The following is a 14,740-nucleotide window of genomic DNA, read 5'->3' as shown; positions in this document are numbered from 1 at the left end:
CAGTTGAGCAGAATGTGTTGGGTTTCATAGACTGAGGGTGCGGATTCTAGGTAGAAGAAAATACACGATTCCAGTTTTGGTGCTGACCAAAAGCACGGTGTGCCTAGGGCCTAGGGTGCATGGGAGTGAGAGGAAGAAAAGGCCAAGAAGCTCAGAAGGGGCCTGATGATGGCGTTGACTCTTCTTTGATGTTCCCCTCATGGAGTGTTGCTTTCCTATGAAGTTGGAAATTGTTTTTTCATAAATTTTGTATTTTTGGTGTCTGCTTTATTTCTTTCCTTAGACCTCTTACTATCACCATTCCCCCTTCCTGTGGGTCTGGACAGCTGTATGTGGGGGAAAAATAATTTCAAAGAATGCTTGTTTCCAACCGACTCAAATTATAAAAAAACCCAGTTATATGCTTTATTATAAAGCAATCTGGGGTCTATAATAACCCTCCAGGGCAGTGCGGGCAGCATCGGAATGTGCATAGAAATACCCAGGGAGGACTCTCTGCCTCTCTTTCTGTTTCCTCTCCTGAAATCTCTCTAGAGAACACAGCCAGATTCTGCTGCCACCGCAGCTGCTGCGAGGCCCCAGTTACAGCGCTTCAGTGGTCTCAGGTGCCTTGCTGGATTCCAGGCTTGAGGCCCCAGACAAAGAGAAACCTGATAAAAAGCTGTACTTTTATGGAATTTTGAATCCTACAGTTGAATCTACTGCAAAAGAGATCTTAAACATCAAGGGTCCCCGTATTCTTAATGTGGATGTTCAGAAATCCCAGCGGATACCAACCCTGAAACCATATTATCTGGGACTAACACTGTGGTCTTGGCTGAAAACCTCCAGTGCTCTGGTTTTCCCTCACGGGAAAGAGCGTGCTAGCCACGTAGCAAATGCAAATTTCCCATGATTAATGTGATGTTGTACATTTAGTTTGATGACCCATACATTATTTTGATTAGGAAAAAACATTTTTGTATTGACTTGGTATGTGTTACAGGCATTTTTCTTTCAGCTAGGAAGCCCATTGAAATTATATTCTGGAAGGGAGGAGATCTCATACCGCCTTCCACATAGAGACAATGAGGCTTGTATAGGCCCCATGCCAAAGAGGAAGGAGAAGCAAAATCATTTACAAAGCACATTTACCTGTTATCATGAGACACATGTGAGAGGCTCAAGTCATTTGACTATTGATGGGTATGCAATGTTAGCACAATCCAACCTTACTGTCGACTGTTCCTCCACCCAGCACCTGTCCTTGCAGTAAAAATGGGGCCTGAGCAGAAGGCGTGATCCACTTTCCATCTGCTCAGGATTTTCAGTTTCACCTGCTTCACACATACCGCTGAGAATGTCCAACCAGACCGTCTCAGGTCTCGTTGGTGAAGGTGGGGAATGAGCCGATTCCCAGTTCTTCAAGGAGGTAACACTTCCTATTTAAATACCACCAAATGGAGAAGAGCCAGCATGTATTGACTGCTCCCTGTAAGCCCGGGCTCTAAGTGCCTTACATACATCAGCTCCAGGCTTCTCAGGCATCCCTTTATGACAGCTACTACTGTTATCCCCATTTTATAGGTGGGAAAATCACACCTGAGAGAGGGGGCAGATAACTTGCTCGAGGTCTCACAGCTAGCAGGTGGCAGAGCAGGTCCATCCTGACCTAGAGCCAGCACTTTTACCTGCAACACCATGCTGTGTCTCACAGGCCACTGCTCGGTGGGTGGTCTTGTGAGATGGTGGCAGAGGGGAGACAGTGTCAGGCTCCCTCACGTTCCCTCTCAATTCCTCCAGGATGGGTAGTGTGGCACATGCAAAACTAACAGCAATGTCAGAAGCAACAAGCTGAGTGGCATGGGCAGGAAGCTAGCTGATGGAGACTTGTGTCTGAAATATTCATATTATAATTAAATGCCAATTTATCCCAACTTCAATTGCTGCCTCTAAAAACTGTGATGGATAAAAGATTTTGGGAAAGAACCTGTTGGCTGGGTACAGCCTTGTCCATTGGAAACTTAATAAGCAAGTTGGCTGCCGTTGCCCTAACCTGCGGAAAGAGACCCTGGTTTTCCTATGATGTGGCCTTCCTCACCTCTGAGGGACAGTTGTTGTGAGCAGAGGGTAAGTGGCTTTCCTAGAGAAAGCCGTGCAGTCTCCATGCCCTTGGAGACCACTCCAGGATCCAGACTGGTGTGAACTTTGGCACCGTGGGCAGTGCTGCAATGGTCAAGGGTAGGATTTTACGAGGTGCGGGAAGGATGGTTGTTAAGAAGCCAATCATACATTCATTGACCCCCCTGGGGTAAGGTGATGGTCTCAATCCCATCATATTTTCTGAGGCCTCTTTCCCATTACTCTCCTTCGCTCTGTGTGTCTGAGCACCAGCTCCCTCTTGCCTGCTCCTTTGAGGAGTAAACATGGTGCATGAAACAGCCCTTATTTGCTCCCCAGAGGTCTGGGTGGTTCTGTAAGGTTTTCCCAGAGCACTCTTCCACAGCTGTGACCCCAAGTGGAGTGTCACCTGGATATCTCCCCCAGCCTGGGACAGTAGTGAGTGGAATGTGAGCTCACCAGGAATCTCTGGCCGAGTTGGGGAGTACATCTCCTTTTAGAGAGTGTTGTGAATTAGATCCATTTCTGCACCCTGCTGTTGCAATGGAGCAGACCGTGAGAGGGAAGATTCTCAGAGGAGCTGTGTTTTAATGTAGCAATTTGATTCAATTTTCCAGTCTATAAAATTACCCATCACTGCTCGTTGCTTTCTAACAGACACCTTCACTCTTAATTTAACAATCCTATCGAATTCTGCCAGGGAAATTGGAAAAATTTATCACCTGTGAAATTTTATTTTCCTTTGGTTGTATCTGTTTTTGTAAAACTTCATTAACGACGATGACTTGCTGAGGAAATTATCATTTTTTTTTTTAACTTCAGACACAAGAAATGGCTCGACCTCAACCAAGATATCATTTGCATAATAAAACACAACAGAAAGGCTGGGGAAGTTGGGACTAGCAGAGGCTGGAAGTGCTGGGAGAAGAAGCAGGCTCTCCTTGTCGGCTGGCTGGGTGGGTGAAGTCCCAGGAAGCAATGACATGGCTTCTCCCCAAGGGAGAGATGAATGTGGCGTTGACAGGGTTGGACCCTCTTCTTAGGAAGCCTTGAAATGCCAGTTGCTTACTGACAATGCTTTTTAGCAAACAGCCCTGTCTTCAGGGGCCTGAATGTTCTGTTCACCTTAGCTCCTACGTTCATCTGGGACTGAGGTTTAAATTGCTATAAATTTAGGCTTAACTTGAATTTCTCAGCAGAGCACTGAACTCCTGGCAAATTTCCACAGGAGCGATCTTCTGAATGGTCTTGAAGATTCAGCGTTCCCATGGTCTAACTAGCTCACAGTTAAAAGGCTCAGGCTTCGTTTTTTTGCACAGTCTGACCCCCACTGTGCTCTGCACTGTTCAACAGCTGCTGTTACCCACACAGGAAGTGGCTGTGCGGGCGCAGTGATGACTACACAGTTTTTGAGATGCCGGTTATCACGCCTTTGTGAAAAAAGAAATACGTACAGTAGACCTGCTGTAATGGTGGGCAGAGGACACACGTTAGGCTTATTAGCAAGAGATGCAATTTGATTCGTGGTATATCTAAACTAGGCAGCGGTGAACTGTGCTCTATCAGGGCTTTGCTGTGTTACTGAAAAGACTTGTCAGCATTTATCTATATTTCTTCAGTCTATATCCTTCATCATTTGAGGTGACTTTCCATTATCCTCACAATTACACAGAAAATAAGTTCAAACTAGAGAATTCTGATGAAACGCGCAGTAAACCAACGAAAACCAACATGAGTATTCTTGACTCTTTAACCTGTTGACATTTGTAATAAATTACTTCACATGCAGAGATGAAAGACACTCCCTGATCAATCCATCTTGCCCCCAGAGCAGGGGAGAGCTTCTGTGCTGGGAATCACAGAAGCTCCGTGGAAGCTTCCCTACCGCGTCTCCTTCAGAGGTTTGGCTTCCTCTGGAGTTGTCCAAGTTATATTCTTCCACCAGGTCAAGAGTGTCTAAACTAGAGGAAGATAATTAGAAGATGAAATTTCTCACCTGGTAAGATTTCATAAATATCTTCTTCTTTCTCCTCCATGGGCTCTTTGAGCCCCACACTCCCATGCAAGATCATGGGTCTGCTTTGGGAACCAGAATTTGGGGAGTCAAAACCATCGATATCATCATATGTCTCTTCCTCTTTCTCCCCTTCTTCCTCCTCCTCTTCACATGGAATGGTTAAGGAGCTCAGGTCTGCTGGGGCGGAGATGAGAGTGAATCAAGATAGGGAGAAAAAGAAAAGAATAAGGCAGGGAAGGAAAGAGGGAGAAGGTGGAGGAGGGGTGAGAATAAAACATGTCAAAAGAAAACGAAACACTAGGTTAAGTGCTGTTATTTCTAGTGCGGGCCTTGGTGGCAGGAAATCTACAGAAAAGGCCAGGCTAGCACTGCGTCAGGTTTAAACCATCAACATAAATCCTTCCTTGCGATAAAACTTGATCAGGATGAAGCACCCCTGAAAAGTATGGGTGTGTGAATGAGCACACGAGGTGAAGGGAAGAAAATAGGCCAGAAGAGGAAATGCCAGCGTGCCTCGCGCTGCTTGTCAAGTGGAAAACTGGAAGGATGAGTGATGCCCTGGGTTCTCTGATGCACACAGAGCCTGGGAACTACGGTGGCTGCTGTAGGATACCTGAGCTATCACACGCTCATCTCCCCCATGATCTCACTGCAGAACTTCAGAGACGTCTGCTTGTAAAGAGAAGAGTGGGCAAAAGTGGAAGAGGAAGAGAAAGTGGGATGTGGGAAAATATAACAGTAATACAACACCAAATGGAACGGCTGAGCGATGTGGTTGCCATGCCCTTTTGCAACTGTACAGTCTGGCTGACCTTAAAGTGGGTCACCGCATAGAGGATGTTGAGCCATTACAGCACTGGGGGGCACAGGGCGGGAGACGGAGATTGGTTTTTTATTTTAATGGGGGACTGGGAAGGTTCATTCTCTGATGTGTAGTACAGAGTGCTCTCTGAAACCCTGCTGAGGGACCTCTGCAGGATGGGCGAGAGCAGGTAGGGTGCTCTGGGGAAGGAAAGGATGGAGAGACATCCGATGTTCATTTCAAAACATAATAAAACCGTTCGGCTTGATTAGGCTTTTAATAAAGATTTTGCAACTATTTTCATCTGAATTCTGGTGCCACCTCATAGGAGGAAGGGATCAAAGACACATTTGTGGCTTAAACCATATGTTATTATTTTGTTTTAAAATAAAATGGAATGAATAATTTCTTCAATGTGGGATTCTGAAACTACCATAGGGTACAGCTCAATAAAGCTGCTTGGAGTTTTATTGAAGTTTACACACTTAGGGGTATATTACACGCATAAATCCAATGCACCTAGATGAGAGTGTACCCTGTGGTCTCGCCATCAATGTTCATGTTTGCCTAGTTCTAGTCTATTATACGTGATGCTCTTGGTAGATGCAATAGTTTGTTCTTGTGATAGCAAAGGCATAAACTGAGTAAAACAGGCAATCATAATTAAAGCTCCGGTGCTTCCCTCTTTTTATCCACAATAAAATCTTATAGCAGAATAAAAAACGGAGATGAAAAGGCTTGGTGTTTTTAGGTTGATGTACTTCTCCCTAGGTCTTGGGGCCATTTACAAAGTTGGTGTTTCTGCCTTTCTGCAGAGGCAGGGTCCTGCCATGATGTATGTATACCATCATGAGGGTTATCTGATGCCAGGTGACAGGCTCAAGGTTGGCTACTTCTACCTGTCAGGCCACTCCCAGACAAGGCTTCCTGGGCCACTATCACTGCTGTGCCTACAGGCTGGCCAGCAGAGGGTACTCTAAGAGCAGTCATTTAACATCTTCAGGCAGGACTTTTCCCATCCAAAGTAAGGACCATTTGACTGTGGCTTGGGAAACAGCAATTTGTTTTTAATGTCCAATGTCATTGAAGGCCACCTAGATGAGTATGGATTTCTACCTGACTAAAACTAGAAGATTTTGGACCCTAAACCACATCTAGATGACTTTGGTATCATGAATTTCCTTTCCAGAATGTAAGGGGTTAGGAGACACTGAATTGAGCTGAGCTGATTTTCAGCATCTCTTTTCTGGTGGTTACAAATATTACAGATTTGCCTGTAGTTAGGTGGATGAGCTAGAATGATATCAGAGGTCCTTTCCAGGTTGATGGTTTCTTTTCCTTCTGATTCACCCATGTCACTATTTGTTGTTACCATATGAGGGATATGATAGGGAGAATGGGCAGATAAAAATATATTGAAGCCTGTGGATTATATTTATGCAATAGAATGTCAACTGCAAATGCACTCAAGTACTACTTCTGTAATAATAATACTTACCCTTTAACAAGAAACTTATTTGATCCACCCAGTCTCTGGCCTCAGCTGGATTAGAAGCTGTAAACTAGAGAAAAATTAGTGAATTAATTTATCACTTTCACTAAAATTTCCGTGAATCCTTTAGGGAGGTTCAAGGGGAGGAACCTTGTGAGCGGACTTGCAGAGTCAAGTTGAAAGCTCAGGATTCTCTGCCTGCTTAATATTTAGCAAAAAGATCAAAATCCCACTCAAAGTGATTTTTTTCCTTCAGCCATTTTGCATACCCAACGTTGACAGCTGGATTTGAATCCAGATTCATGTTCATGTGCATTCATTCATTTGATTGCCCATTCATTCATCAGGCATTTATTGAGAACAGTTTACAGGAAAAAAAAGGCAAACCCCAATTCCTGACTTCAGATCAATGCATCAGTTTTGGAGACAGCATACACCCTTGACATGGGAACACGACAAAGTAAGTGAATTTGATAACAGCTGGATGTTGAGAGAAGACACGGAGCACTTATCGTTGCCTATGGTAAGCCAGGGAGGCGTGCTGAAGGAATACTGTTTTGGTTGGATTTTTAAAAAGAGTTGGTGGAAACTGGTGGAGGGAACTGGACGTTTCAGGTAGGGAGAACCAGCTGCCAAAGATTAGAAACGAGACCATGATGTATAGGGAAGGTAGGCAGATCAGCTTGACTGGAGAACAGTAACAGATGAAGCTGGAGGATCAGAGAAGAGTTGATGAAAGGGCTCTGAGTATTAGGAATTCAGACTTAACATGTAGGCAATAGGGAGCCACTGTAAATTCTCGCAAAAGGAGTGGGAGATTCTTTCAATAGTTGTGAGTAGGAGAGACTGAAATAGGGAGAAATTAGAGACAGAAGAACAACTAGAAGGCTACTTAACTAGTCCTCTGCGTGAAGTGATAGGAACTTAACTATTGTGATGGCTGTAGGAGTAAATAAGAGGGGACAGATCCAAAGGATATTATAGAGGAAGAATGCACAGACCATGGTAATGACTTGGAATCAATGGGCCAAAGAAAAGAAGAAGTAAACAAACTCTACATCCTGATTCACAAAACAGGCCAGTCAAGCATCAAGCTTTAGTAATTTTTTATTTTGAATGAATCAACTTGAAATGCCTGTTCCTGAAAAACATGTTTATTATCTGGCCATTAGGGTAAGATAAAGACATGTACTATATAAGAAACCTAGTTTCCTTGTAAACTGATATAGCCACTGTGAAGAACAATATGGAGATTCCTTAAAAAACTAAAACTAGAACTACCATGTGACCCAGCAATCCCACTACTGGGCATATACCCTGAGAAAACCATAATTCAAAAAGAGACATGTACCACGATGTTCACGGCAGCACTATTTACAATAGCCAGGACATGGAAGCAACCTAAGCGTCCATCGACAGATGAATGGATAAAGAAGATGTGGCACATATATACAATGGAATATTACTCAGCCATGAAAAGAAACGAAACTGAGTTATTTGTAGTGAGGTGGATGGACCTAGAGTCTGTCATACAGAGTGAAGTAAGTCAGAAAAAGAAAAACAAATACCATATGCTAACACATATATATGGAATCTAAAAAAAAAAAAAAGGTTCTGAAGAACCTAGGGGCAGGAGAGGAATAAAGATGCAGACATAGAGAATGGACTTGAGGACACGGGGAGGGGGAAGGGTGAGCTGGGACGAAGTGAGAGAGTGGCATGGACATATATACACTACCAAATGTAAAATAGATAGCTAGTGGGAAGAAGCTACATAGCGCAGGGAGAGCAGCTCAGTGCTTTGTGACCACCTAGAGCGAGGGTGGGAGGGAGACGCAAGAGGGAAGGGATATGGGGATATATGTATACATATAGCTGATTCACTTTGTTATACAGCAAGAAACTAACATAACATTGTAAAGCAATTATACTCCAATAAAGAGGTTAAAAAAAAAGAAACCTAGATTCCTGTTTAAAACTTATTAATATATATTGTCAGTCTTGATTTCTTAAGAACACATTTCTATAAAAAAAGCCTAGGGAAACTGCTTTAGACCTATCGTATAAATTTTTATCTGGATCTGGGTGAATCAAATAAGAACTTAATACTAAAAAATAACTTAGATACATCTACAAAAGACTCTATAGAAAAGTTTAGTTTAACTTAAAAGTTTTTTTGAAATTACATAATTAAGACCTAGGTCATCTTATCAAAATAAGGGTTATGATACTGTAGAAACATAAAAGAATGAGTGCTGAGAAAAACTTGAAGAGTCAAAGCGTTACTCAATATTAACCCTAGCATGGCTTTTCTCTTTTTCTTGAGTTAGCTAAAGTTTTTCTAAATTGTTTTAGTAAAATTGTGATAAAAATAACCAACAAGGAGGAAACGATATGTGTATCTATATACACACGTGTAAAAGTATATTTTTGGTGAAAATCACTATAGTCCCATAGTCAGACATTTTTTGTTGCCTTAATTTTATAGTGCATTACCTATTATATTCCCTTTTATATTATATCAAAATATATAAAAATGAACACCGTGAAGAATGTCTTTCTCACCCCCACTCAGGTCCTCCTAGTTCCCTCAGTTGTCACTATTACTACTCAGTAATCATTGCTACCAGTATCCGAGAAATCCTTCCAGAGATATGCAATGCATCTACACACAGGAAGATTATATTGGATAGCAAGAAGAATATGGGAAAATGAATTATTTTTCACTCTATAGCCAGATTTCTCTTTTTCTGGATTTCAAGGAAGGAAGTGAAGATAAGCAGTTGAAAAATAGAGTGGGAATTAAAGCCATGAAATTAGAGACTCTGAATAAAGAATTAGATTGTGTGCTACAATAGCCAAGATTCTCACCTACAGAGTGAGATGAGAAGGGGAGGGATGAAGAGACGGAAGCCAAGCAAAGGCAGTATCTAGGATAAAAGTGGCAACAGGAGGGTGGGCACAACATAGCAAAGGTGAGGACGTGTCAAGAGAGAAGGTCTTGGTAAGAAACGAGAGGTAACAAAGAAAAGATGGCGCCCAGCACAGCAACCACCACTCACATGCAATATGGAACGAAACTGCAACACCAATGAGGATCTCCATCGCCTCGGCTCATCCTACCTCATAGCTGCGCCTATCCTGGGAGGTCAGCTCAAAGCAGGATTCTTTCTTGGCATCTTTTCGCAGGTAGGGGGCCATCCGTACACTGTAGCCCTTAATGAGAAAGGTCCCTTTGGGCTGCTTGCCTGCAAGACAGGAAAGCTCCCTGTATCTCCAGAGAGATGCAACTGCCAAGGGAGGGCATCTTCTCTGGATGTAAAATAAAAGCACAGAAACAGCTGTTACATCCCTGAGGAACCACAACAGTCAAGGAGAGGTTATTACTGAAGCTTAAGAAGAGGCTACCGCGACAGCAAGGCAGATATCACTGCCAAGCTAGGACAATGCAACGTGAAAGGTTACTTAGCCAAAAGAGTACAACAGAGACAGAGAATTTATTAGAATGTTAAGAGATCTATAATAACAGAAAGAAGGAATTATTACAGCAGGGAGAGTGTGGCCGAAAACGTGAGGCTCTTGAAGGCTATTACAGAACTGAAACGTTATTATCAGGGCCAGCAGAGCACATTTGAGGGGAGGGACAGCAGCGCAAGGGGGCATTATAAGTTCCCAGGCTCTCCTCCTATGCCCTATGGAGCATTTGGGCTACAGTGCTCTCCCCCTCCTGCTGGTCAGGTGAGAATTTATGCTAGAGGGAGAATAATTAAAACTCAGTATTTTATCCCTCTTGCAAGAGGCCAAATTGGGAAGTAGCAGAGTACTGCTGAGTATCATTAGATGATGAGGAAGGAGATAAAAGGAAAAGGACCCTAAGTGAGTGAAAGGAGAGACTACTCTGCCTGTCATTCTCTTTTTTAAAAAAATAAAACATTAGAAACAGAAAAAGAGGGGTTGGTTCCCAAAGATTCTGTGTCCTCATGGTGTGGTTCAGGCAGAACATGTAGAAGAATGGAACCCCCGTGTCTGGGTGATGCTTTCTGTCCTGTGTCACATGGAATGAGTCGCTTTTTGATGATGATGATAAGAGGGATGGCAGTGGGAAGAAAATATTAAAAGAAAAGAAAAAGAATCTGTCCTCACCTGGTTGAGCTAAAAGAAATACACAAACACTCTATACTTACTAAGAAAATGTCTTGGGCACAATAAGAAGTAACTGGCGAGAAGGGAGCCATGCAACAGTGCTTTTTGACACCAGAATCTTTTTTGTTAAAGTATCTCTCCTTGTTCTAACTGGCCACTAAAATGTTTTGTTGTTTCTTTGGTCACCAGCTTTTATTTCACTCTGACGGCAAAATGGTCAATAAAAGTCTCCAAGCCTCTCGCTCTTGCTCTCCTTCCTCACCTTGAGTAGGAAGGATTCTGAACGAATGAACGTGATACCTAGTTTTATATCCAGAGATGCCAACCAAGTATTTAAATGCAAGGGAAATGATGAACATTTTTACAAGGACATATATGTTATATTAGTTTGAAGGTTTAAAATAAGAAAATAAAACCTGGTTGGCTTGTATGCCTAGAATTCAGGGGAGAAATTATAGTTGCTGGATTTGAGAGTGGGCTGGGGGTTGGAAGGATACAGGGGGCTTGTCACTCAGGTTTTGAGCTATGCTGCTATCATTTCCAAGTCGGGCTTCACACTTTACCCCTGTATAGGAAAGGTTCTGATGAATTGTGATGGTGAACTCAAGATGAAGGTCAGTGATACCTGTTGCAGGCAGAGAGGCAGAATGAGGTAACTGCCTTGAAGTCCAAGAGCAAATCTTAAGGATTCCATGTCACTTAGCAAAGCTATTCTTTCTGCTACCTTAGTCCCAAAAGTGCAGGAAGTCCAAAGGCAAATGTGTAGGTATCTGATTATTCCCTTGACTGGATATCCAGGCTTTGGGAGAGGAATAAGTCCGGGAAAGAAGGAAGAGAGGAGAAACAGAAAATTATCGGAAGGACAATAAAGGATTTACTTTGGATCATGCCTCAGTAAGAAGGTGGTAGAGCACAAAGAAAGCCCCCACAAGAATTGCTACTTTACTTTATCTCCCTCTTGTTTTGTAGAATTACTCCTGGGGCAGTCTAACCCTGCAGGGGGGTATCCCCTATTTGAAAGTTTACATTCACCTACGATAACAACTTTTAGCTTGTGTTTATTTGTTGCTGCCTCCACTTTGTGCTTATATCCTCTGTTCCTTCTCACGAACTAAGCAACTGTGTTAAGCATGGATGGGGGGTCTTTTAGGGATGGCTCATGAGTGCTGTGCTTGACTGAGTCAGTGGTGGCTCATTAAGAAGCTGCCTCTGGCTTGAGTCAACACTTCGCAGCTGCTGCCATCTGGCTGAAGGGTGTCTCTAGGGGACAGCAACCATTTGGGTCTCAGCACTCCATGGCTCTAGGCATGTCCACTGGATTACGTCCCAGAACCCAGTAGGATAAAGTTTGGAGCCTGCTCTTAGAGAGTTTGGACTCAGAGGTTCTATTTCTGGGCCATTGGTAAGCTGCTAAAATCCTTCTCAGAATTAATTTTTTTCAATATTTTAACTATATTATTAATGCCTATAAAGTGTTTGAGGTTCTTTTTTTAAAAATTTATTTATATTTTATTTTTGGCTGCACTGGGTCTTCGCTGCTGCGTGCGGGCTTTCTCTAGTTGCAGCGAGCGGGGGATACTCTTCGTTGCGGTGCGCGGGCTTCTCATTGTGGTGGCTTCTCTTGTTGCGGAGCACGGGCTCTAGGCGAACGGGCTTCAGTAGCTGTGGCGCATGGGCTCTGTTGCTCCACGGCATGTGGGATCCTCCCGGACCAGGGCTCAAACCCGTGTCCCCTGCATTGGCAGGTGGATTCTTAACCACTGCGCCACCAGGGAAGTCCCAGAGGTTCTGTTTTTTAAATGCCAAAGTATTCAACCTTGATAATGCGTTATTAGTCATAATAAAAGGTAACCTTTTTATATGCTGGCCACATATCCTAGTGTTTAAAGGGGCTATAATTTCTAAATTGGCATCTGAGTTTTTGGTGATGAGTAAGGTATTATTTACCCAGGCTTATTTCTTTCCCAAGCATATCCCTTTATGGGTGTTAGTTAAGGACTGCTAAGTTGAGATCTAAGTGCTTGAGAATTTACGAAGTGCTTGCATCCAGGAGTGAGATGCTGCTGTGCAAATGAAGAACACTTACTTTTCTCATTAGCATAGTAGTAGAAGAGGCCTCTGCTGACAACACACCACCGCTTCTGCCACTCTGATCCAAAGAAACTATGATCTAAACAGAACAGCAGTAAGGGACATAAATTCAGGTAACTACAATCACTGAAGAGTCCGTAAAATCCAACAACACCCAGTCCAGTGTGTTATTGTTTTATTTCCGAGGTTAATGGACTGTAAAACCCTCCCTTTCACTCCCACAGGTTATCCCGTGTTGACACAGAGTGCAGAGGACTCATTCAGTTAAAGGTCCAAGTTCTAAACAGGTTTTGCCTGCTCTGATCCCAGCTGTTTCTCTACTTTTCCTTTATATCTTTCAGGTTCTAATCTCATCCTGTAGTTATAAAATTCTCCATGAGATCTCTATGTGTTGCCTTTCAGCAAACCGAAATGACACTCCAGGCCATGGGCATGAGCAAGGCTTTCTTTGTGCTAAGCCAATTTGCCTGAGTGTTAAACCTGGTATTCCAATCCTACTAGAACCTATTCTAATTAAAGAGTGAAAGCTGAAGACTGGGGCTTGTCTAAAACTTGAGAGTGGGCTGCTTCACATATGATATAAAAATTGCACTCATAGCAACATAGTTTCACTCTTTGTGGGAGCACACTGAGAGATGAGAACAAAAATATAGTCATTCATTTATTCATTCGACAAGTATTTATTAAGCACCTGTTGTGTACCAGGTGAGCAAGGCAGAACCAATCCCTATCCTGATGAAGTGAAGATCTGGGGCCATCTCTCTTCAGCCTACACACAAACACCAGACTTCTTTTCTTTTCGTCCCTTCCTTTTGCCTTACCCCTGCCTAGTATAGTACTGGGCATAGAGCAGGTACCCCTTATGCTAGCCCTCTTTTTCCTCATTTCCCTTCCCTTCCTGGAATGTTCTGAGATCGGAGGGTCTAGTCAGTACCTTTGCTTTTCTTCTCTAAGTATCCTTGCTTGATGATATTATCAAGCTCTTGAGCTCCTTTTGTGATGTCTTCCATTCCTAAAAGAAACAAGAGCAAAATATTTTGTTGAAATCGGACAGAATTTTCATTTATTTGGGCTACTTGAGATAATCTACATTAATGAAGGGGTGCAGAGGGCCTATTGCTTATATATGGCACAAAATAAAACAATTTCTAGATGACTGGGGGGGGGAAGTAAATTTTCTTTTTCTTCCTAATTATATCTAATGCTAAAATTGCTTAAAATTATCTAAACATAACATTAGTTTGTGCAAGGGGAGGTAGCCTAAGCATGTACTGATTGGCAAGAAAAGGACTCCAGAAAATTAAGAATTTGCTTAACTAAACACACACCTTTTTCTAACAAACAGAAAGCCACCTTAGTGAACATAATTTTTATTAAGTTCACACAAAGAAAGGCTCTGCATAGCTGAACTTGGCAATAGCTGCTAAATTCTGGTTTTGTCAAAGTCATGGTAAGAGTCTAGGGATGGTAGAAGCCTTTACACAGAGAAGACCTGGATCTGACATCAGCCTTTAATTGTATGCTGCTAACATTCTCGGCTTTCAATTAGCCTTGTTAGGTACAAATTTATTGAGCAGTCAAGATCCTAATCTATCTTCCACCACTGGGGTTTATACTTATCTTACAGAAGGGAGGGGCAAAGGACAGAGACAATGAGGCAGGAATTTACTCCTCAAAAAAATAAAATGAAACAGGAACAACAACAAAAACAATTAAAACATATAACTCTCTATTTCTTAATTAGGAGAAATGAAGGGAGTGGGTTAGCATAATCCTAATTTTATTCTTTTTGGTCCCCAAACCCAAATCTCCTTTGGTTTGCCTTAAAAAATTTAGAAAGCAAACAAAATATAAACCAAATTAAGGCACAATGCATATGAATCAACTGGGTTACCTATACGATATCTTGAGACTCTTGGGTGGAATCATTTTTTTCAATCACACAATTGTTTTCTTAACATCGACAATAACTAACATTCAGTGGTAGCTGTGCCTTGGCACTTTGTTCAATGCTTTGAATACTTTTTGTTTAAAAATAACATTTTAAGATGATTTAAAATGCAACTAAAAGTACTTTTTGCTTCTGTTTCAAGCT

The 14,740-nt window shown here is 42.4% G+C and overlaps 1 protein-coding gene across 1 annotated transcript in view; it reads right to left on the bottom strand.

Moving 5' to 3' along the window:
- Positions 1–14,740, bottom strand: part of SKAP1 (src kinase associated phosphoprotein 1) — a 276,617-nt gene that overhangs the window by 33,997 nt on the left and 227,880 nt on the right. The window contains exons 5-9 of the mRNA XM_027094408.1: positions 13,580–13,657; positions 12,641–12,724; positions 9,535–9,659; positions 6,418–6,481; positions 4,097–4,291 (exon numbers count right to left, since the gene is read on the bottom strand). Of these exons, the coding sequence (XP_026950209.1) occupies positions 4,097–4,291; positions 6,418–6,481; positions 9,535–9,659; positions 12,641–12,724; positions 13,580–13,657 (546 nt within the window). The remainder of the gene's footprint in view (positions 1–4,096; positions 4,292–6,417; positions 6,482–9,534; positions 9,660–12,640; positions 12,725–13,579; positions 13,658–14,740) is intronic.

This window comes from Aethalodelphis obliquidens, unplaced genomic scaffold (assembly GCF_003676395.1).
Source record: "Aethalodelphis obliquidens isolate GAN/ISIS:26980383/991018 unplaced genomic scaffold, ASM367639v1 scaffold89, whole genome shotgun sequence".
Lineage (NCBI taxonomy): Eukaryota > Metazoa > Chordata > Mammalia > Artiodactyla > Delphinidae > Aethalodelphis > Aethalodelphis obliquidens.
This window is presented reverse-complemented; position numbering and strand designations above follow the sequence as displayed.